At 37.1% G+C, this 23503-nt stretch overlaps 2 protein-coding genes and 1 long non-coding RNA gene across 6 annotated transcripts in view; 2 read left to right on the top strand and 1 right to left on the bottom strand.

Annotated features, from left to right (window-relative positions):
* LOC126095212 (putative protein FAM10A4) overlaps nt 1–23503 on the top strand; it is a 198260-nt gene that overhangs the window by 47257 nt on the left and 127500 nt on the right. The window lies entirely within an intron of this gene.
* Nucleotides 7296–14473, top strand: LOC126095213 (uncharacterized). Its single transcript, XR_007521929.1, has 2 exons — nt 7296–10539; nt 10689–14473. It is a non-coding gene; the product is annotated as an uncharacterized LOC126095213 (long non-coding RNA).
* LOC126095211 (uncharacterized abhydrolase domain-containing protein DDB_G0269086) overlaps nt 13053–23503 on the bottom strand; it is a 73793-nt gene continuing 63342 nt past the window's right edge. For all 4 annotated transcript variants that reach the window (XM_049909945.1, XM_049909947.1, XM_049909948.1 and 1 more), the window contains 4 exons: nt 20117–20289; nt 16641–16832; nt 15915–16178; nt 13053–15232 (listed from right to left, as the gene is read on the bottom strand). In XM_049909945.1, coding sequence (XP_049765902.1) covers nt 14852–15232; nt 15915–16178; nt 16641–16832; nt 20117–20289 — 1010 coding nt within the window. In that variant the 3' untranslated portion in view covers nt 13053–14851. The remainder of the gene's footprint in view (nt 15233–15914; nt 16179–16640; nt 16833–20116; nt 20290–23503) is intronic.

Below are 23503 nucleotides of genomic sequence, written 5' to 3'. Positions count from 1 at the left end.
CTGGGCACGTTCCCTTTGGTGAGGTTGTATGGAAAGTACACTTGCAGAACACAAGCTGTGGCTATCATTGCTGTGCCATTCTCCTATTCAGGACACTGCTAGAGTGAAAGAGTCCAAATTTTTGATATTGTTTCCGCCCTCCAGTGTGCATGAGATGAATAGATATTCAAATTGATTGGCATTATACTTTGAAGTATGCCCTTTACTTAGTTGAAAACCGCTTATTTTGTTTACAAGGTCATAATGTTGGCACATCACTATCGATTCCTATAGGACAACTTGAGGGCTGCATCCTAAAGGAAATATTGCAGATCCAGCCACAGGATGGGCTTGTAAATGAAGACAGATATTCTCAGTGTAGTAATGAATCTGACACAACTTTGAGCTTGTTCAAAGCACCATTAGTTTAAAGATGTGTTCCTGCCACACCATTTGAATAAGTGAAACAATAGCATGCAGATATGTCTTCTCCACTACAGAGTGTCCTGAACACAACAGTGACAACATGGCATCAGTGTTGCAGCTCGTGCCCCAGTGGCACACATCCAACTCCACCTCACTAACGGCGCCTTACCCAGCTGCGGAGGGGCCAGAATTGACATTAGGAGAGCACTGATATACACTGCTTGCCAGAAAGTGAAGCATCCAGAAGGGAAAGAGGAAACAAAATGAAATTCATGGATTGAGGGCATATGTGACATGATTAGAACACTTGAATCAAATTTACAAAGAACTTGGCATTATGGCCCACTTATCAGTACAGTATTGCAATCCCTCTGGGCTGGATGCAAGTACTAATTGAGTTGGGATGGGTGTTATAAACCCACTGAATCCTTTTCTGTGGCAAGCTGACCCACAACTGCTGCAACTGGTGCTTGATATCTTAGATACTGGCACTGTGATAGAATTGATGTCCAAGATGGTCCCGAACATGTTCTATAAGTGACAGATCTGGTGTTCTTGCTGGCCAAGGGAGCAACTTGACATCATACAGACAGTTCATAGAGACAAGTGCCGTGAGTAGATGAATGTTGTCTTGTTGAAAAATGACACCATGATACGTCACATGAGAGGCAACATGTGACATTGCAGGATGTCTGTGACATACTGTCGTGCTGTCACAGTTCTCTGTCACTTCCAGTGGTGATCTAAGTCATACGCAATGGCTTCCCACACAAGAATGCCAGGAGTAGCACCACTGTGCCTATCCAAAACATTGGAAGAATGGGACCTTTCCTAGCTATTAGTTTTGTGGTGTTAACAACATTGTATGCATCGGATGGTAATTCCCTAGTACAGCTGCCGGTAATTTTTAGCAGTGGTGTGGGATGATACAGAATGTGGCAGGAAATCCATTACTTGTTCTTGGATGCCAGTCACAGATGTGAAATGTTTACAATGTACTTGGTGTACAATGCAGTGATACTCTCTTGTGGTGGTTAGATGAAGTTGACCGAAACCTCGATGACAAGTACGCCTGCCATCACATTTCAGTGCAGTTCAATATCAGGCCACCATCGTATCCCAATGCCCCACAAATCTGGATATTGCTTGATTCCACCAGCTGGCCATATGGAGACCCACAATAGGCCTCTTTCAAATTCTGCCAGGTGCTGATAGTGCTGCCTCTCACAAGTATGCAGTATCTCTGTGTCCTTTTACTGAATGTCTGACACTGTTCCTGGCCTTACCTGTCTTGGTAGCAACATAAAATGCAAACAGCACTAATGAATTCTCATGGCTGCTCAGCCTGTCACAGAGAACTGCAACTCTAATCCGATGGTGTGTACAAGTATGAATATACATTGACATGCGACTGTGTCTTCTGAGTGCTTCCCTTTTTTCATCAGGTGGTGTGTAAGATGGCACCCACAAGATAATGTTCAAGCACTTACACAACCCATGGATGCAGAGTCATCTTGCCAAAATGTAGCACTGTCTGGACAATGTCACCTGGGTGTATACCTGATAGCATTTCAAGTATAAAATGTTTTCGATGAAATTGTTGCATTAAAATTTAATAACATGCTGAGCTTTCAACAGTATCCATCATTTTCTTCATCAGGAAAACAATTGACAGAATTCCAACAGTGTAAATTTTTTAGTTGTGCCCCCTTGTGACCAGGGATTAAATAGGGATCAATGATGAAATGTCCTCAGCATCATTATTCCAATCTCGGACATGTAATACAGGACATCCTTGTCTGTAGTCTCTTAGTACCATGTAGCTGTTTCCGCATATCTTTGTTAAAGTTGTTGACACACTGTGTAATCTCGGTGGCTTTCTTGGTGAATGTGTTCCATTAATTTCTAGCATGGTCCAGATCATTTAACAATACATTTTTTATAGTTATTAGAATCATTTACTTCTGTGGAATTCCATCACCTCTATGACAGTCGCTTGTTTTCATGATGAAGGCTATGACGAATGTTATCAAAAGCTAAGAATTTTATGTAAATGTAATATGACAAGTTCACCAAGAATATAAAACCACAAATCTATTGTGTATAATTTTGTTTGTTATGTTGGACAGTATTGAGTACACAGAACCTTCGATCCAATACACCTTTTGGAAAATTGATGTAGTTCAGGGTGTATAAGATTTCTTTAAATCAATTTCATTGATAGACGAGCTCATGGCTGCTGTTCTGGTAACCCAAATCTAGTAAAGAATGAAATCCTCTTCCTTCAGACTGTAAGATTGACTACAGAATGTATAGATTCACCTTCCTTAACTCTCTTGAATAACAGGTGCTTCTCTCAGAAATATCAAGTGATAATCCTTTACAGCTGTAAAACGTATAATGTATCTTTCTCCTTCCTGCCTTTCCTTGTTATATTTATTTTATTCATTCTGGATGCTGCACAGCTAGTTTTACATTTGCATATTGCATATGATTGATAGAAGAAGCTGTGTTTTTATTTTGTAGAAGTCTTCTGAATTATATCTTCTTCTAGGCATAACTTCTTAGCCACATCCACAGAAATTAAGATTTTTTTTAATAGGTTGTAGTATGAGTGTTAACTTGGGGTAAGGGTATAGTAATATTCCTTGTAGTTGTAAATGTGCCTCTGTGCTATGCAGCATTGATACTGGAGAGGTGGAAATGATGATGTACTATAGTGTTGTCTAGTTTGTAATTAATGTGCACTTGTTTTGTTAATGACAGCCTTTTATAATAGAGAGGGAGACTTGTATCTCAAGCTGACCTAAAAACTTTGTAACATGTTAGGGCAATATACATTTTGTAGAATTTGGGTTTGTAGCTCTGTTTAAATGTTGGGTAACATAATATTTAAGATATGCCTAATGTACTGATTACATAAATTCAGGAAATATTAAGAGACCTTTTGTGACAGTGGGGTTTATCCTTCAAGATACGTACAATACGTTCTTGAAAATGTTGGTCCATTTATGCAGTGCCAGGCAATACAGGAGACTGGAAAACAAACAAATTCGCATAGAATGTTTGGTTTTGATGACCTCAATGAAAATTTTTGTTGGTATTAGATGGTGGATGTCTGCTGAAGGAAAATGTTGATCACTGTCAAAAAGCTAGTGCTGATACCTATAGAGCAGGAAATGTGTGTGTGTGTGTGTGTGTGTGTGTGTGTGTGTGTGTGTGTTGAATTTATAAAGAGGCATTCTGTCTAAATTTTTTTACTATTATCTCTTTTTGCTTTCTTTATCAAGGGTCCATTAATAAACAAGTGTTAGTAACATGTAGAAAGGACAGCATACTCTTGTGTTCATAGGAATTTTACACAGTACAGCTATAGACAGAACTCACATTACAGTAATATATTTGGAAGTAATGATGTCAGAACCAAGTTTGCTAAAGTCTGACTGGATGGAAGAGCTAAAAGAATGCAATATCATGTTACATTTTATTGGAAAATTATAGTTGCACACATGAAAAGGTAGATGTGTGTTTACGTATGCTGTATGAAGGTCATTGCTCATATAACTCAAAATGTATAATTTTAGACATAATGTCTGTGTAACTTCAATGAGTGATAATGAAATACTCATCTTGACACAGTCCAAGTTCTGTGCTAGAAAACTTTCATCCTGTGGATGAAATTGATGTGTGAGTAATATTGATGTGACAGTATTATGTAAAGAATAGATTGCTACTCACCATGTAGCGGAGATGTTGAGTTGCAAAGCTTACATGTTTAGGGTCTTTTTGTTGTGCCTGTCTGTGATTCAAAATTTGTGCTATACAGTGAGTAGCAGTCTATCCTATTATATAAAATTGTCTTTATTCCATCCTGGATTTTCTGTTGTTTAATATTGATGTGATTTTTAAGTTGTGTCCTTAGATTGAAATTCAAATTAGCTTTCATTTATTGAGTTTCATATTCTTAATTACTCCCGCAGTTTTGATGTACTAGTAGATTCCATTCTGGAATTTCCAGCATTATAACAACAGGAAACTTGCGCAAACAAAGAAGTGCAGGGACCCTCCCACTTGTAGTTGAAAATTATTTGGAACTTTGTTAGTCTTTCATGTCACTATTTTTATTATTTAATTCATTAACATATTTTGTGCTAGACCTTGTAAAAGTGCCCATCTTGTTTGCCACAAGGTTATCTACAATACTGGTCAACATTTTCTCAGTGCTGCAAAGTGGGAAGCATGTTGAAATATTGTTGTACTAGTTTTTCCTTGTGCACTGGATGTGGTGACCTATTGCTTAAACAAGGCTTTCCAGTTCACCTGTCTTGTAATCACCTGTCTTGTATATGGTTATTGTAGGTAAGGTTTGTAAATTGTGATATTGACACAGTAGATGTCCTTGCCTTCGAACATTGTCTCTGCAAGTATCAGGTTGCTTGTTGTGTGTCGTCTTTAATGATTGCTATCTACAGTAAAACTTCATTTATACATTTTTGACTTATACGTTTTTCTCACTTATACTTCCTTTTTTTTTCTTTTTCTTTGTCCCAGCGAAATATCCACAGTGTGCACAAGTTATGACACAGTGTTTCATAGTGGGTTGCCAGGAAGTAGATAGATTGGTAAGGCTGATATTAGAGTATAATAAAATTTGATAGTGTAATAAGGAACTTTGTCAAAGTTAGGCATTGGTCAAATTTTTTTTTTATCAAATCTAGCACCTCACCTTAGATTTGATCAAAGGAAGTGTTCGTCTTACGTTTACTGCATGGAGAAATCAACCACTTGGAGTGTTAGCATCGCTGCATCTGTCTGACACACAATGTTTATCAATATGGCTCCCAAATTTACATGGTGTGTCGCATATAATGAAATTGATCGAAATATTCGAGGCAGATGAAGCACTGTGTGGCTTAAGACATCCCGAACACAAAAACGGAATAAAAAGTGAGAGCTATTAGCCATGAAGTATGACCAGGATATACACCTGAGAATATAAAGGAGAAAGTTTACAACTTCTGTGGGAATAAAAATTTGTCGTGATTGCAGTATATATTAAATTTATTTGCCTTCACATATTCCTCCTTCAGTGCATTATAAATAGCTTCAAACGTTTCTGGTATTATTTTCATCAATGTGCACTGCAGCATTACAGCACTATACCGGTATTGTAAACTAGAGTAGTTAGAAATGTCAGTATTGTGGTAAGTCTGTCTTTTCCAAGGAAAGTGTTCAGCTTCATAATATAAGGAGCCACTTTCTTGAGCACATATTGAAATGTACTCTCGTCCATTCCCAAAGGGATTTTCTTGCGACTTTATGTCTTTGATTTGCAGCTCCCATAGCAAATTTTGCTGTATATCTTTCGCATCTCGCTATAAAGTCCACGGCTTCACCCAAGTATGTTTCCTTTTCTTCTGCTTGTCTTGTAAATGCAATGACAATGCAATTGCAGTGTATGCACCTGCAGACCAGGTATAATTTTACTTACGGCATCAGTGGCATAGTGTGTTGATGTTGGCAATGACTATTCATTGCTGGGAATCCATTTCACCACGAAGTAAATGATTAAATCTGTTCTTGCTGTGTGGTTGACAGATTCTTGTATGTACCCTTGCCCACTAAGTAAGTAAGTTAGTTATACTCGTAAAATGAACATTTCATAACAAAACATTTGCATTATATGAAGATGGTGTTGCCAACATCTGCACACTGCACCGCTGATGCCGTAAGTAGAATTGAACTGCAGAGAATAGTATTAAGTCGTCATCGGCCATCATGAAGGAACTTTGACAAAATGTTTGATGAAGTATAATACTGCACCGCTGATGCCGTAATTAGAATTGAACTGCAGAGAATAGTATTAAGTCGTCATCAGCCATCATGTAGGAACTTTGACAAAATGTTTGATGACAGTGTGATATACCCTCTTTGCGCCACATCAAAGATCATTATCAAAGAAAATTTGATAGTATAATACTGGCCTAAGGTCCACCTGTTAACACAGCACCGCGGTTGTCAACTAGAAAATGACTTTGCTGTGAGCATCCGAATCTAACAAACACTTAATTTTTAATGTGACAGACTTGGGATTGTTTTATAGATTGGCAGATATGCAACAACAGTATAAACTACAATAATAGTGTCATTACAAAAACCATATGCTATACAGAGACTGCACAGAACTGGAAAGTACAGTATAACATATGAAGCTTACCATTACGCCAGTGGTGATAGCCATAGGGAAGATTGGTTGTATATGTAGCACTCATTTGTTTTCCTGAAATTACACGGCATCTGCTGAACTAGGTCACAACTGGACAAGAATTGATGTGCGTCACTCGGGAATCCCAAAACACATCACACTTCATACTGTAAAGGCTATAGTACCGTATTACTACATTTCTAATTATTTTGAGAACTGGTAACATGAGTGGAAGAAAAAAGAAAATCATTACTATCGCTGAAAAGCTATGAATTTTAAGAGTTGTGAAGGAAAACAATAATCTAAAGTGAGTGGATATTGCCAAGGAATTAGGAATTTCTGCATCTACTTTAAATTCTATAGCAGCAAAGACAAAAGAAATTGAAGATAGTGCACCAGTGTTCGGAATTTCTACAAGTAAGAGGACACGTATTCAGGGCGGGAAATATGAAGACGTGGAAGATCGTTTGTTGCAGTGGTTCAGGCAACGTAGAGCAGAAGGCATTCCTATTAGTGGCCCAATACTTTGTGAAAAGGCAAATGAATTTGCAGTTCGACTCTGTGTGGAGAATTTCAGTGGTTCATCTAATTGGTTGCACAAATTTAAGGTAAGACATGGCATCAGCTGTCAGAATGCGTGTGGCGAAAGCAAAAGTGTCGATCCTGAGACTGTGCGAGATTGGAAAGAACTGAAATCCCAATATGCTCCTACAAACATTTTCAATGCAGATGAGGCAGGCTTGTTTTACAAGGACACTGGCAGTCAAAGGCGAGAGCTGCAACGGAGGAAAACAAAGTAAACAATGTGTGACAGTGCTGTTATGTGCTATCAGTGATGGGAGTGAAGAGCTCCACCCACTTATATCAGGAAATTTGCTAAGCCCCATTGTTTTTAGAACATTGTCACTTTTTCCACAAAATACACTAGTAACAAGAAATCATGGATTACAACAAAAGTTTTCGAAAGCTGGCTTTAAAGTGTTGATTTGAAAATAGGTGCAGGAGGCCAGAAGATTTTATTGTTCGTAGACAGGTGTGTAGCACATCCTCCCCTTACTTCCTATTTGAGAAATGTGACCATGGAATTCTTTCCAGCGAATTGCAAGAGTGAGCTCCAGCCACTTGACCTTGAAGTTGCTCTATTGCAAAATGCTCATGCAGCATGATATCAGGTGTGTAAACATTGAAAAAAAGGAAGAAATGAAATTAAACATTTTACAGGTAAGATTTTTACTTGCCATTTATTTCATGTCATGCTACTGGAGCCAAAGAACACTTCGAGAAATTATTAATGAATTTGTTTCTTTTGATAGGCAATGCACTACATTGCAGCTTCATGGCACAGAGTTTCAGACAATACCATTTGGAACTGTTTCTGAAAAGCCGGATTTGGAAATGAAGTCCACGATCATGGTGGAAATGATCATACTGACGGTATTTCACCTAATGATGGAGAATGGAATTGACTTGAAGAGCAGGCATCATTTGAGAATTATGTGAATGTCGATGAAAACCTTGTCACTACAGAACCTGTGACTATCGCTGAGATAGTTCAGTGTGCATCGCGGGACCTGAATGAGGAAGAAACTGACGATGGGGATGATACAGAAGAGCCTCAGCATTCCTCCGTGACGTTTAACGATGCAGTAAATGCGTTAGAAATAATTGACGCGCCACAATGTTTCTGATGAAATAATGACAGAGCTATCCTGTTTTGAGGGCACAGTCTACACTATTGCTGCGTCAAAAAATACAAGCAAAAATTGTGGGCTTTTTTACGAAATGTTTTTTCTGTGTAGAGGTTTACATTTCTCTTTATGTCTTCATTATGTATGGTACCTAGTAAGTCTATATAACGTTTTGTAGAATGTAACTTTTTATTTTGAAGAGTCCAGAGGAAAAACCTGATAAGTCTAAAATTCCAAAGTTTCTGGGTCATTTTTTTCATAATTTAATAGACCAGCCAGTATAATTATAGCTTGTTTTACAGAACTGGTCTAAAACCTGATGAGTCAAGAGATATTCTGATATCTTGTAAGCATGTGCAGGCGAAAAACATTATAAGTCCATGCAAAACAGGGGAATATCCTGACAAGTCCAGAGAATGCAACGATAAAATTTTATGATTTAATGATTCCCAGACCGCGCAGGTCTGTTTTCACTAATGTTATCATTGTTTTATCATTGTTGCCACAGTCATTGTTGTGTACAAGTTGACCATTGTTGTTAGCTTTGTGGAGTTTGTGAAGGAAGTTAGATCTAGCATTGTATTCTGTCAGTGTAAAATGAATAAAGAAGACAGTGACTCATCTACTTGCGAAGAAAACTACAGAATGTCATCAAAGAAGCCGACAAAGAAAAGGAAGAAGTATGGCCGCATTAGAGATGCTTCCAAACGTTTTAAGATTGCCGTCACATGAAACAGGAGAACCATGTAAGTGCAAAAACAATTGTCATGGTATTGTCAGTGATGAAAATATTATTAACAGCATGAACCACTTTCAAAATCATGATGAAATAAACCTCTGTTCAAGTGGTTTAATCGCGGTGGTCCCTGTACAGCGCAGGCGTCTTAGAAGAGAGAAGAGCAGGAAGCAAAGTTTCGTGATGCATCATATAAATTCAGTGTTTGTATTACCATTAATGGAAGTATCCAAGAAGTACATGTGTGCAAGCAAGCATTTATGTCATTACATGGAATAAAGAAGGCCAAGGTAGATTATTTACTGAAGAAACTTAAATCTGGAGACCAACCTCTACAAGACGGCCGAGGGAAACGCAGATCCAGCCCACAGGCTTTGAAAGATGAAACACGTGCAATAATAAGAGCACACATTAAATCATTTAAAGGCCCCATAGCCACTACAGTTTGACGAAGTCAGAAAAAATTTACCTACCAGAGTCTTTTAATATTAAAAAAATGTTCCATATGTTCAATGAGAAGTTTTAGGATCAGAATGTGCCGTATGAAACATACCACACTATATTCAATTCAGATTTCAATATAAGTTTTGGATATCCACGATCTGATACTTGTGGCTCCTGCGATGAGTATCTAGCCAAGAAGAAAAGTTTGGAGAAGGAACTGATTTTAACATCATCTGGTGAAAATAAAGTAAGGCTTCATTCCGAACTTCGATCCAATGAAATAGTTCATGAATTGCATCTCAGAAAACAAAGTGTTCTATGACAGGAAAGAAAGGCAAAGATGGAATGTCAAAAAAAAATCCATCAAAGGTTCCAATTACGATGGACTATAGCAAAAACTTTCCTTGTCCAAATATAAAGACAAATGAAGTTTATTATAAGTGACAGCTTTCTGTATTTATATTCAATGTTCATGTTTTGGCAACAGGGGACAGATACTTTTACATGTATCCAGAGAGCACAGGCCGAAAAGGAGCAGACGAAGTTTCATCATTCCTTCATCATTTTGTGCACAATTTTCTAAATCCAGAAGTCAGACATCTGGAGATCTTCTGTGACTCCTGCGGAGGGCGAAACAAGAATGCCACTGTGTTCAGATTCCTTCACCATCTGGTCCATACAGAAAAACAATTGGACTATGTTATGATGACATTCCCCATAAGAGGTCATTCGTACCTCAAATGTGACAAAAATATTGGTATGATAGACCAAACTCAGGAATGTCAAATTCCAAAGGACTGGTGTTAGGTTTTTCAGAATTTACACACACTCTCTTCGCCTTTTGTTATCATTGATGTTGAGGAGCAACGAGAGATAATCAAATCTGGATAATACAATGTACAAGAAGAAACTTCCTTTCCAATCCAGGCCAATAAGAGAATTGGAAGTCACACAACACCATGCAGCACTGGTTCGGTATAGAGGAAGCTACAGTGAAGCATATGAGCAAGCTTCATTACTTCTTCATGGAAAGAAAGGGCAAGATTCCAGCCTAAAAGAAGGTGAGTTCAGCCTACCCTCTGCTAAATATGAAGGTATAGTAATTCTTTTACAGCAATATGATTTGGAAGTTTTTTATTTATTGAAATAAGTTTTTTTTTTAGTATTAGGCATATAGCTATTTAAATTAAGGGATTCTGATTTTTTGCAGGTGATCTTAAAATATCTGCTGAGAAATACAGAGATTTACAAGACTTGAAAAGATTTTGCCGTACTGAAGTGCAAGTGTATTTTGATTGTCTTTTGCATTAATCCACTATCGAAAAAGCACAGGACCTTTTATAGAAGATTATTAAATGATTATATGAGATAATTTGTTGTAACATGAATTTAAAATCTTGTAGTTACCTGCAATATGTTATGGACTTGTCATATTTTTCCTCTGTATTACCTGCCTTTGTAATAAAAATGCATCATATTATTGTAAATCCTATTCAGATGTGTATAATTTCAGCAGTACTCTTTCTCTGAAAGATATATTAAGGTCTAAAACAAAAATGAAGAATATAACTTGAAAAATAAAATTTTATGACTCTTGAAACTTTAAATTTAGTCTCCTGAAAAAAATAAGAATTGTGACTTATCAGGTTTTTCCCCTGGACTCTTATTTGTGTTTACCAATTCATTTTATAGTATGGTGCTGTATTTCATATATATGTTTTTCACACTTACAAGTTTTTTTTTCTGTAGTCCGTTCAAAAACGTATAAACGAAGTTTTACTGTATATGTGTGTCTTATAATGCCTACAACAGTGTTATTTTTAACATATTTGTATGACAAAACATGAAATGAAATCTTATGCTTGAAAATGGCACAAATTCTAAAATTGTGACAGTGAAATAGAAACAGTAATAGCTAAAAGTGATATGTCATTTAAAATATTGTAATGAAGTGCATAGGAAAACTACCAACTAAGCTGTGATGGAATTCCCCAGTAGTAGCAGTGTGCCACAATATCTCATTGTTAGCAGATGCCTTAGGCAGTACTGGATGCGAATAGTATCTAGATTGCAAGATTCTGGAATGTACAGACAGTCTACATTATATGCCTTGAAACTCTTTGACTGTTTCTGTATATATACCTCTATATGAAAAGAAATGTCTATGTAAATAAGCATTTAAGATGTGTAACATTAATTTTATGACGTATGGGATCAGAAGACAAGCAAAGGGAAAAAATTGCTATGTCATGTATTAGAGGCTTTTGAATTGGCAGTAGAATGTTGGAGATGACGTGTGTGGTGGTGATTATGATTTTTCATTGGAACTTTAATATTATTGCTATTACTTGTCTCTGATACAGAATTTACAGGTAAAAGAAAGTAAAGCTTTGTATTATTGTGCAGGATTTCAGTAAGGAAAAGACAGTGTAGGAGATATTTTCTTTGTGTGTGTGTGTGTGTGTGTGTGTGTGTGTGTGTGTGTGTGTGTGTAATGACTTCATTATTTCTGTTACACATACACTTCCTTTGCTCTTCAGGGAGCAAACAAAGATGATATTAAAAACTGTAAAATGTGTATGGAGGGAGAGTGATTAAGCCAGGAACCCTAGAATTGTATCTATTTAAATGACACAAAAACTCTTTAAGAAAATATCATTTGCATTTTAGGTGTAAATTTTTTCTTATTGTACCAGTGAATGATAATGTCAGCTGTTATTGATTTTTTGTGTGCGTCCGTATTTACAGGGCATCACTTTCTGGTGCTCATGTAGTATCAGACAAAAATGCTACTAAAACTCACCCTTTCATGATGGCAGTCAGCATAAAAAAGCAGAAAGGAAGATACAACTCATGTTACACATTATCTACAAATCTGTAATGTTACAGTCTTACATGCTCGCAATGGCTGACTGGTTATCTGGCAATCTGTAGAAAGTCTTTCTATAACACACAACATACAGTGTATTTTTTCTCAGCATCTCAGGTGCCTATTTCTGAGTGAGAGAAATCAGAAGAATTAGGTGTGCTTGCACTTTGTGCCTCACCACTGCCAACCATAGTGATCAGACCGTGCTTGTGCAATAGCATTGTGTTGGCCAGTTTTGGGTGCAGCATGTTGTTAACACTGTGCTGTGTTCGATCTTTTTATGCTAGAGTGAGCAATGAGGCTGTTATGAAGCTGTTCCTTATCTATAGTGTACTCTACCTGCAAGAAAGATTAGTACCCTCCGTGGGGTAGATGTTATGTACAAAACATAAATTATAGGTATAGTGGCTGTGTGAATGAGGAAGTCAGAGCTTCCTTCCTCCACACCATGCAGTTCTTTGCATAGTATGTTATCCTGCTGCACATATCTGATACAGAGTGGCAGTCTCAGTGCCACAGGTTGTGTTGTATTGCAAGGATGCCTCAGAATATCATTATATGTAATGAGGTCATTGGTTTCAATGTAATGTGAAGTTCCCACGTTTTTCTGGTGGTATTGAACTAATACACTTCCCGTCAAAAGCAATTTGAAGATTTGTTTCGTAAGCTTGATTCTGTTTGTTGGTAATTATGCTTAACACACTATTAACAAACAGTACATTGATTTTATTATGAATACTTAAGTAAAATTTTACAAACAAAAATACACTCACTCACACATACAATTTGGAGAACAATCTCTGTTGGTAGTTCTAGGGAACTCACAGACATTCAAGGAAATGCGATTGCCACATAACTTGTTTAGTGGCTGTGCAGGAAATGTCTTGAAGCACTGCATATACACACACAAAATTTACACATTTAATCCTTGATTGTAAAATACACATCATATTGTTTCTTCTTTTCACTTGAATTGCTTGGACCTTGTGATGTGCCTTTTTATTATATCCATCAATGAAATTTGTAGAGGTTGCTGTTTTTCATTTTGAACACATTTGTACACAGCACCTTACTTATCTCATTCTGCAGCAAACTATGCTTCTGCAAGCCATAAATGTATGAACCAGAGTTAACAGTAAAAAAGATAAACTTACTGCTTTGTTCAAACTAAACTGTACCTGCATTTATACCCTGAGGATTGTATAAGGATACATGTGCCTAAATATCATCACACCACACACTGTATGTGATTTGAGTAGAGATTGTAGAAATATGACATACAAAAATCATATTATTGCATGATTGTGGAACTTTTCTCCCTTTGCTTCTATAAAATAACGTGAAGTTAAATTTCTCATACAAGTCTTCATTTTCTATCTTGCAAGGCATATTTTTGCAGAAATGCAGCTCTGGATAAAGATGTGTGAAAGGTCTATGTAAAATGCCTAAGTTCACACAGTCATGACACTGCATAATCACTCTTTAACTTCTCCACTTAGTGCTTAAGTTGTTGGACAGTTACACAATGTTCTTTTGGTAGGACACTGTTTCACTTTATGTTGCTACATTTGAACTTTTTATGTTCCTGTAGCTGAGTTAAAGCTTTTTGAAGTGGAATGTCTAGAGCTTCCTTCCACTTCACTGGTTGCAATCAAATTTATGCCACAGGGTGCACTTTCTGAGCCTCTGTAGTGTCAGTTTTGGATTAGTGAATTTCTCATTCGTTTTAGGGAACTATGCATGTCGCAGGTGACAGTGGCAGTTTACATATTAGCGGCCTTTTTCACATTCTTGCACTAACTGAATTATGCTCCAAACTAGAATTTCACTTGGTCTGTCTTCTTTGAAAGCGTATGCAATGACCAAAAATTCCAAACACTTTCTACTTGTCTGCTTTATAAAGAGGAGCAATTCAAGTTTGCTGTATTGTTTCCCCCCTGGATTTCAGTTGTTGATTTGCTGGAATTATCTGAAAACCTCAGAATTTTTTTAAAATCTCAGTGTCACATATGCCTATAATTCTTATAAAATTTGTTTTGTTTATTTAACGTATCTGCATTTATCGGCGACTTTCTGTTCTGTGTTAAGGTGCAAAGTAGAAGTAATAGCACCCTGTCACTGAATTATGCTTCTCTGAAAAATATTCGGTGTTGTGTCTTCATTTTTTATGCTTATGTTCTAAAAGCTCGATTGAGACTATTTTAATTGTAGTCCCAGAAGTGATGGCCGCAGTCTCGCATTTGTGAATATCATTTTTTGTTGGTTTATTTATTTTATTTATTTATTTATTTATTTATTTTTTTAAATGTCTATGCTGCTCATAGTCAGAGTTAATATTGAGTACAGGCTCAGCGTATGATCAGCCACTGTCATCTGTTGTTTCCCCACACAAATCACATATTGTTCGCATTGCCTGCTGGAAGTGGTTTCCAGCTTACTCTTACTCATTAAGAAGGTGGACCCTGGGCATTGTACACTTTCTGCAGCCACCATCTTGGAAAAGCTCAACTCTGGACCCGTGCATTCAGTTGTGTGAGTGCCTCTTCTACACCCTTGTGGTACTTCCCTACCAACTCAGGCAGGTCATATGCGATGGCAACATCTAATCGGTTTATAGGGCATCCCCGGAAGTATGTACACGTGGATGATAGAAGAGGAAAGTCGTAGAGAGGGTTCAGTCGAAAGAAGTCGCGGTAGACATCTGGGTCGGGAAGGTCGTATCGTGAAATATTAGTCAGAGTGCTGAGGCCTTCATAAATGTGGTAGTCTTGTGGCCTTTCAATGATGTCGTCACTAACCCTCTTGCGGTTACCGAAGAGCCCTTTGTGATTGTAATATGTTGTCAGGTAGCAATCAACCATTTTTGCGTGGTTCCGGACTCTCACCTGCATAAAAAAGAAGATACAACCTAGAAATTTTATTGAAATTAATTAAGTGATTAGAAATCTAATCATAGAATAACTAATGATTAACTTTACATTACACCATGGGATTATAGCTGTGGGCTGCATCTAACAGTTTTCATATCTGTTGTAGGTAATTAATCATTAATGCCTACTCCTGTAACAGCTGGTATAATCTTGCCTTTAAGTGTTTACATGCATTACTGTTAATGATTGAGAAATGAGGCTGTTTGGACTTGCAAAAGATTGTCAAGATTTCCCATTCAAGATGCTGTAATAAACACATCTTGTGCTGTTATCTTTTAGTAGCACAAATATTGTTTTGCTAAAACCATTAAAAATTTGTAACAAATAAATATATTTGTATATAGAAGACAGTGATAAATCCATAATGCCCTTTAAAATTCTTTCTACTTGTTATGCTCTGTTTTATCATCTGAAATTTTCCTACATATTTGGAGATCTGTACCAGTAATCATGCTGTTGTACTGATGTAATTTGTCACCGGAAATCTTATATACAGCAGTGGAAGAGCAATTACTACATATCTCATTCACCATATTAGAATGTGGGGCATGGGCAGCCATGTAACTTTTAGAGAGTATGTTTGTATGTATGTTAATTAGAGTTCTTGTATGAGTGATTTAAATTAATTTGTACTTACTGCAAAGCGTCTGGCACTAGCAATCTTGTTCTCCACTCGTCTGTCGATAGCTTTCCTCATATCCTGAAGGAATGCATGTTCTTGTGCTTGCAATAGTCGCACGGGTGCTCCCAGCTCATAAGGCAGTGACCATAATGAAGTTGAATACATAACAGGAGGCTCTGAGCTTGACATCAGCGGACTTATGTTCCAAATAAGTGTCCCCTGGACACGCATGAGTTCCTCAGGCTTCACTTGGTCTGCCTTGTTGAGCACAATTCGAGTCTGCAAAACCGTCTGTCTTAGCAATGACAGTTTGTATGTGTGTATTGTATGTGTTTGGTACACATATAACTATGTATAAGGGGACCATTATGGTTGGGGTAAGGCATCTTCAGGGCCCTTAGAGATGGCATGCAGGCAAGAAAAGGGGGGTGTAAAACTAAAAAAAATGAATTGTATTAGTGTTGAAACCAAAATTTATAGTGTTACTAAGATGATTGGTGACTGTCCTGATGACATTTAACCTCTACGGGTGGAAGTGTTAGTAGGGACGATCGTGACTGTGGAATATTTGGAGCAGTTAAAACCCAACTTGGTACACACAGTATTGGATTGGGATAAATTAGTAACCAAGCAGTGTCAAATAAATAGCTGCCACAGTATATAAATTTGGTTTGGTTTTCTAGGCCCACCGAAGTATTATTTAGTGTGTTGTCTTGTTAAAAATTGTAGTTCCTGATTTACCTGTGACTCCCGTCCTTTCAGCTGGTCCAAGATCGCTTCGGTCTCAGGTCCCACATCCAGCTTTGCTGGGTCGTATACCAGAAATATTATGTCGGCACGATCGATAAACCACTGACACGCATCATTAAAAGGAAACAGGCGTTCTACCTGTTTACGAATTTCTAGAATTCCTGGAATTTCCACTATGTTAACCTGTGAACATTGATTACATCAGTTCCAGTGAAATTAAACTGCATCATTGTTTTTCAGGTTCATAAGCACACTGAGAAAATAAGTAGTCACTTTAATTCGAATAGTACGTAGCTCGTTTCTGAGCTTTAGGTATGACTATTGCATACTGGATAAATTTTATTTATGTAAGAGTCTTCTTTTTGCCACTAATCCTGCCACACAAAATTATTTAGTTTGGTCAGATTATGTGGAAGCTGTCCTAGACTTACGAGACATTATGAAAGGCTGTTTTGGAGTTTTTAATGAGCTAAAATCCTGGGTGTTGGCAGCCAAGATGTGTAATTTGGCTGTAATATTTCTTACTACAAGTAGTCGCAGCTATAGTCCAGAGCAAAGGAAGATTGTCATCACTGAAGACAGGAGTGTTAATGTGATAGTCCTTTCAGGACGACAGACAAATTATGAGACTTGCTTGTTCAGCAACTAGAGCCATCTCTGTCTCTCACCTCATCTTGTACAGTTCCATTTTCAGATCCCATAATGTCTGTGATGAATGCAAGAAGACGTGTCATTAACATACAGACCAAGACGTTTCATCAATCACATTTTCAGTCCCCCACAGCACACTGTTGGTGTATCCTTCCCCTTTGTAACTGGGAAACTTTGTAGACAAGAGTGAGCAAGGCTCTCTTGTTTTCAACTTTTCTCAAAATCTTCGTACTACAATTTCTACCAGAGTTTGTGCTTTAAAACTATTGTGGTAGGATCTGAGTTGATTCATTATATCTATTTCTGCCTTCTATTGAAGTGGTTTTCACCCATGAACTGGGAAGCATGTCTATGACCCTAGTGTGATGTAATGGTGTCTTGATCTCACTTCTATGTCTAGGTCTATGTCTACATGTACTCCTATACTCAGCAAACCACCATCAAGTGCATGGCAGAGGGTATGTCCCATTGTACCAGTTCTTAGGATTTCTTCCTATTCCATCCACTTATGGAGCGCAGGAAGAATGATTGTTTGATTGCCTCTTTGTGTGCTGTATTATTCTAATCTTATCCTCACAATCCACATCTGATCGACAAGTAGGGGGGTGTAATACATTCATAGAGGCACCATTTAAAGCCGGTTTGTAAACTGTAACTCGGTTTAGTTTACATCTAACTTCAAGAGTCTGCCAGTTCAGTATCTTGGTGACACTTTCCCAAGGATCACTTCTGTCATGTATCCTCTGCTACATTTGGTAACCTAAGAGGAGGTATGTAGATGGTAATACATGACAAATCTGTCAGTACCTTCTTTGTATGCTAGAAGGCCTTCTTTTTCCACTCTCGTTACACACAACATGATGAGTGTGGCAGATGAGGTGAGCACTGGGCCTGGCCATTCCGAACACTACCCTGTTGTCTCAGCTGCCCCTTGTGGCAATCTGTTTGCAAGTGCCTTTCATGAATAGTAACTTTGACACCCCAACTTAATAATTTGTTATGCATTGAACTTATGGTTATTCACAGAAAATAGCTTCGATGGAAAAGTCTATTAGGATTAGAGCTGACACATTTTTAATGAGTTGCACTAAGTGAACAGATCTAACAGTCCATTTTATAAATAGAATCAGTTATATGATGTGTCTCAAAATCTTTTGGTTAAATCAGTCGTTTTAATGAAATTGCAGTTGAGTGTGTTATTTATGCTCAAAAATTTTGTTGCACAAGACAGTATAGGGAAAAGTAATCCTGGAGGAGATAGATCTCTGTACTTAATTAAATAGTAAGAGCACCATGGATAGCCACAGTAAAGTAGAATTTGAATTGCTGAAGCAAAAAGTGCTTTCAATAAGAAAAAAAGGATTATGCTGTACCAGTGTAAAATCTTTGAATGTAACATATTATTTATTTAAATATGTTGTGCATGGAGTATTGATATTCACAGTTGTGATTTACAGACCTTTAAGCTGAAAAGGAGTAAGGCTGAATTTGTGGTATATAACAGAAGATTTATTTAGGAAAATCAAAAGAGTGGATGTGCTCTACAGACTAAATTATGAAACCAATAAGAGGTCGTATAAATGAGAAGAGAACAAGGGGAAGACTTAGATTGCATTATATGAACCCAGCTATGAAAAATGCAGGATGTTACAGTCCCGAAGAGATACAATCGGAGGAACGAGAAGAGTGGAGGTCTGATTTTACCAATATTTGACTTGAGCAATAATGGTGTCGATGAAATCTTGTCTGCCACTAATATTAGAAATTTTGCATCCTGACTCTTCAGAATGCTGTTGGTATTTCAGAAGAGATGCAGATTTTTACAGACTGAAAGTAAGATTAAAGAAAGATGTCTATACACCACATGTTTTGAGAGGCACCGTAGGGGCAAAGGATAACTATATTTGTTTTTTTGAAGCTGTTTTAATCATGTACCATATCTTCATCTTGGATGAGATATTGCGTTGTCATATTATAGCTCTGACTATTACTGTTTCCATAACGGTACATGTTTTGGTGCCAGAACAAAGGTAGTTGCTTTATAGCAACACTAATGACAAAATTAAAGCTGCAGTTCATTTTAAATATATTCCAAGTTTTTACTAAATTTCCTATCCGGAGCAACAATTGTACCAGTAGCACGAATGTGACAGTGATCTGGAAAGTCTTATCATTGTGCCTAATTGCCATATTATGATGGAGTACACAAATACTCCCATTCTTTCCAATGTCAGTTTTCTCACAAATATTTTTGCTAGTTGGAGATCAGTTGAATGCTTTACAGTATATTCTTATCTCTCATCCTTGCACTCATGTCTCCTCATTTCACTTACTGTATTAAGGTTTCAACCTCTCCCTCTCCCTCTCCCTCTCCCTCTACCTGTACAAGGAATGTTTCACTGAGTTAATCTTCTGCTTTAGCATTATATGTTTATATGAAGAAACTGCTCAAATTGACAATATTACACAATAACCAGAAATACAGTGATCTTGTCATGTGTGATTTTTGTTTGGAAACATATCACTGGTAGCTAGTATAGATAGGAAATCTACACAGTAGCAAAACACGTTAATAACCACATATGATTTCTGATCTGTTCACCAAGAATTTTATGAAGGAGAATCAGGATCTCCAGTTGTTAGTGCTTTCCTTGTATTAATTGTAATCATTTGTAAATCATTAACCTATAAAAGAACCTTTGTGGATACAGTGCACACAAAGTTATGAATCTAAATGCTTGGAATGAATATTATTCTCACTTCCATGGTTGAGTTTGATCTTTATGCAATGTATTAAGTAAAATAGCCCAGCTTACCTTTTCGAGCAATTTGTTAGGTAAGCGCAGACCTCTCAGTCGATCTAGCAGACCCTGCCCAAACTTTTGCAAGCCAGAAAATGTCCAGTCGGCTGCGAGCTGCGTTCCGTCTAGCACCTCTGATCGGTCACCCCACATAACAATGTTGAAATAGGCTGGTGATGGTTCAGCACCTAAAAAGTTAATTTAATGCCTCAGAGAGTATTACAACAGTGTAACAGAACTGTTCATTCTATTCTGCGGTATGATGTTGCTATTCTTCTTACACTCTTTACAAACATGTAAAAGAAAAGATAAATATTATTCCGTTAGTAGTTTAAGCTGTGGCTTACTAACATAAGAAGATAAAAGGCTAACAAAGACATAAAAAGAGCAAAGAAGACATCAATTCAAATAGAGAAACAGGATGCGGTGTAAAAATCAGAAGAAGAGAAAGTGAAAGCCAGTATATAGTGAGCAACTTGTAGGCTGTTATTTTCATTCCCTCAGCATATTACTGTTATTTATGAAAATATTCTGGGAAAATATTTATTCATGTGCATTATTGACTTTTGGTTCATTCTTCAGCTTTACATTTTCTACCCATTAAAGGCTGCAAAAGTTAGTGACTATAATTAGCATAGTTAAGACCACAAAATAACTATACAGAGTGATAGAGAATAGGGAACAACTGGCGAGAGACCACTTGCTTATGACAAGGAAGATAGTGGACATACAGACAGCATAAGTATTAGAGCTTAAAGAGCTGCTTTTAGACTTGTATTCTTAAAAATTTTACTAATTAGGGAAAAGTAGATGAAGGTATGTAGATGGTGTATTGAAACAGTCTTAGTATTTCTGTTTTACGCCTCACCTTGGCCATGGGCGTGTGTATTTGGGTGTCTGTCTGATAGTGTCTGTGAATGTGTGAACTTTTACTAGAGAAAGACCAAGAGCTCAAAAACTAGTACAAATAGCAGACTTGCACTGAATAGTGTATTCAGCCACTGCCAAGTACCAAATATACTGTGGGCTTTCTAGCCGAATAGCTGAAAATTAGGAAAAAAGTTTGGCTGGCACATGACGGGAAAATTTGTGCCAGCGTATTTGTTTCTCATTTGTTTGTTCAAATTTACTTACCTCCACCCACACCACATTGTCCCCCACGCACAGTTGTTACAACGTTGGATGTTTTTTTGACAAGTTTAGATCGATAAACATCGTCAGTATGTAAGCACAATTCATTGTACTCTCTATCTTTTGATTTGTTTAAAAGTGAAATCACCTAAGATCTGACAAATAATAATTTATTAAGGCTTCTAAAAAAATCGCCTAGATGGACATACTTCAAGGATGATGAAAACTACATCAGGAATGATAAATCATTTGAAAAATAAACACAGTGGTGAACATAGTAAGTTGCAGTCCACACTTCCTAAGGGGCAATAAATTGTGGATCAAGATACAGAAGTAAACCTTTGACATCAAGAAAACAAGTGAGTCTTGAAGAATGTTCTGAAATATGTAAACCATGAGATATTAATGATCCCAAGGCTAAAAAATACCATCTTTTGATTGCCAAAATGAAAGACTTGACAATGAGGCTGTAAATATAAGAGAAAGGGTTAGTTTTAGAAGACTAACTATTAGTGCTTTGCCACAGTATAAAATACCAAGCCACCCTTACTTTTCAGACAAAATAATTCCAGAAATATATTATAAGCTGGTTGAGACAATTAAAAGATTAATTTCAGAGACTGATTATATTTCTGCGACATGTGACTTGTGGACATGCTTGCATAATCAAAACTGTGTTCTAAGTTTTACTGCATGTATTATTGATCATGAATTGAATGTGAGACATGTAGTATTGAGCATCAACCATTTTGAAGGACAACACACAGCAGAAAACATAGCGATTAGTTTACAGGAGATTGCAAGTTTATGGGACATCCAGCAGGCAAAAATTCATGTCGTTATTTGTGATAATGGACAAAACATAATAAAAGTTGTTAGTAATGCAGAGTTGGCTTCAGTGCATTGTTTCATTCATGCTCTTCAATTAATTGTTAATGATTGTCTGAAGGCTCAGTCAGATGTGACTCAAATGATAGTAACAGGTAGGAGGATCATAACTCATTTCAATCATTTTGGCACTGCACTTTAAAAACTGCATTCCATCCTAAAAGATTTGGATCTCCATCAGTATCAATCGGTGCAAGATGTGTGAACGCAGTGGAATTCCACCCATTATATGCTTGCAAGGCTAATGGAACAAAAACTGGACATTTCACACTTGTCTCATGGATTGTGATATTGCCAATGTGATTGCTGCACACTGGGAGCTTTTAGACCAACTTTAGAAATTACTACAATCATTTGAGAACGTAATGAGAATCACAAAATTCTGGATACACTTGCACTTCTGAAATTATTGTTAAATAAATATGTTGTTAAATTAATGCGATATTGCAATAAAATGAGCATGTCAGAGCTGACACACAAATTAAGCCAGGTGAGGCTTGATATACAATAAGGGTTTGCAAGTTTGATTTGAAGAAATCACAAAAAGTAAAAATTATTTGATGGCTACCACTTAAAGCCCATGCTTTAAAATGTTTTTCACGAGTCAACTGCAAAGAGAAAAAGTAAGGCAGTATATTTTGATCGATAGCCTAAAGATGAATCATGAAACAAGGAGCAACGGTAGTGTGAATTCGTCCCCTATTCAGGCCAAGAGGATGAAAATCGAAGTGCAGAGTCTATGCCAAACTATTCACTCATCTTTTATGGATTGCTTTGTAGAGGTGGTTGCAGGGGGGGGGGGGGGGGGGCAGCTCATACCAGGACACCTAAAGAAAATAATGCAGTTTCAACTGAACTAGACCTTTATTTAAGTATTAATAACATATCGCATCATGATAATATGTGTGGTGGCAAGCAAGAAAAGATAAATTTGTGTGTTTGATAAATCTTGCAGCAAAATATTTGCCATCGCCAGAAGTAGTGTTTAATTGGAGTGTCTTTCCTCTGAAGTTGGCAATGTCTATGAGAAGAAAACGAGTAAACTGCTGCCTAAAAGTTCAGAAAATTTACTCCTTCCACACCATAATCTTCCAATTCTGAATTTCAATTACGAGAATTCAAATGCATAGTCATTTATTATTTTAAAAAATTAGCCTGCAGAATACATAAATGTATTTTATTTGATACCTAACTTTTTGTAACATTTGTAATATGGATGTCGATTACCCAACACTAGTTTAATGATTACAATGATGATGATGATGATGATGATGATGATGATGATGATGATGATGGAAGTCCCTTACTCCGGGACGGAGCGTAGGGGAACAATGCGGGTGACCCGCACCGCTGTACTAGGCAAGGTCCTAGTGAAGGTGGTTT

This window comes from Schistocerca cancellata, chromosome 8, assembly GCF_023864275.1.
Source record: "Schistocerca cancellata isolate TAMUIC-IGC-003103 chromosome 8, iqSchCanc2.1, whole genome shotgun sequence".
In the NCBI taxonomy this organism is placed as follows: domain Eukaryota; kingdom Metazoa; phylum Arthropoda; class Insecta; order Orthoptera; family Acrididae; genus Schistocerca; species Schistocerca cancellata.
The sequence above is the reverse complement of the archived record's forward strand: the minus strand, read 5'-3'. Positions and strand labels throughout refer to the sequence as shown.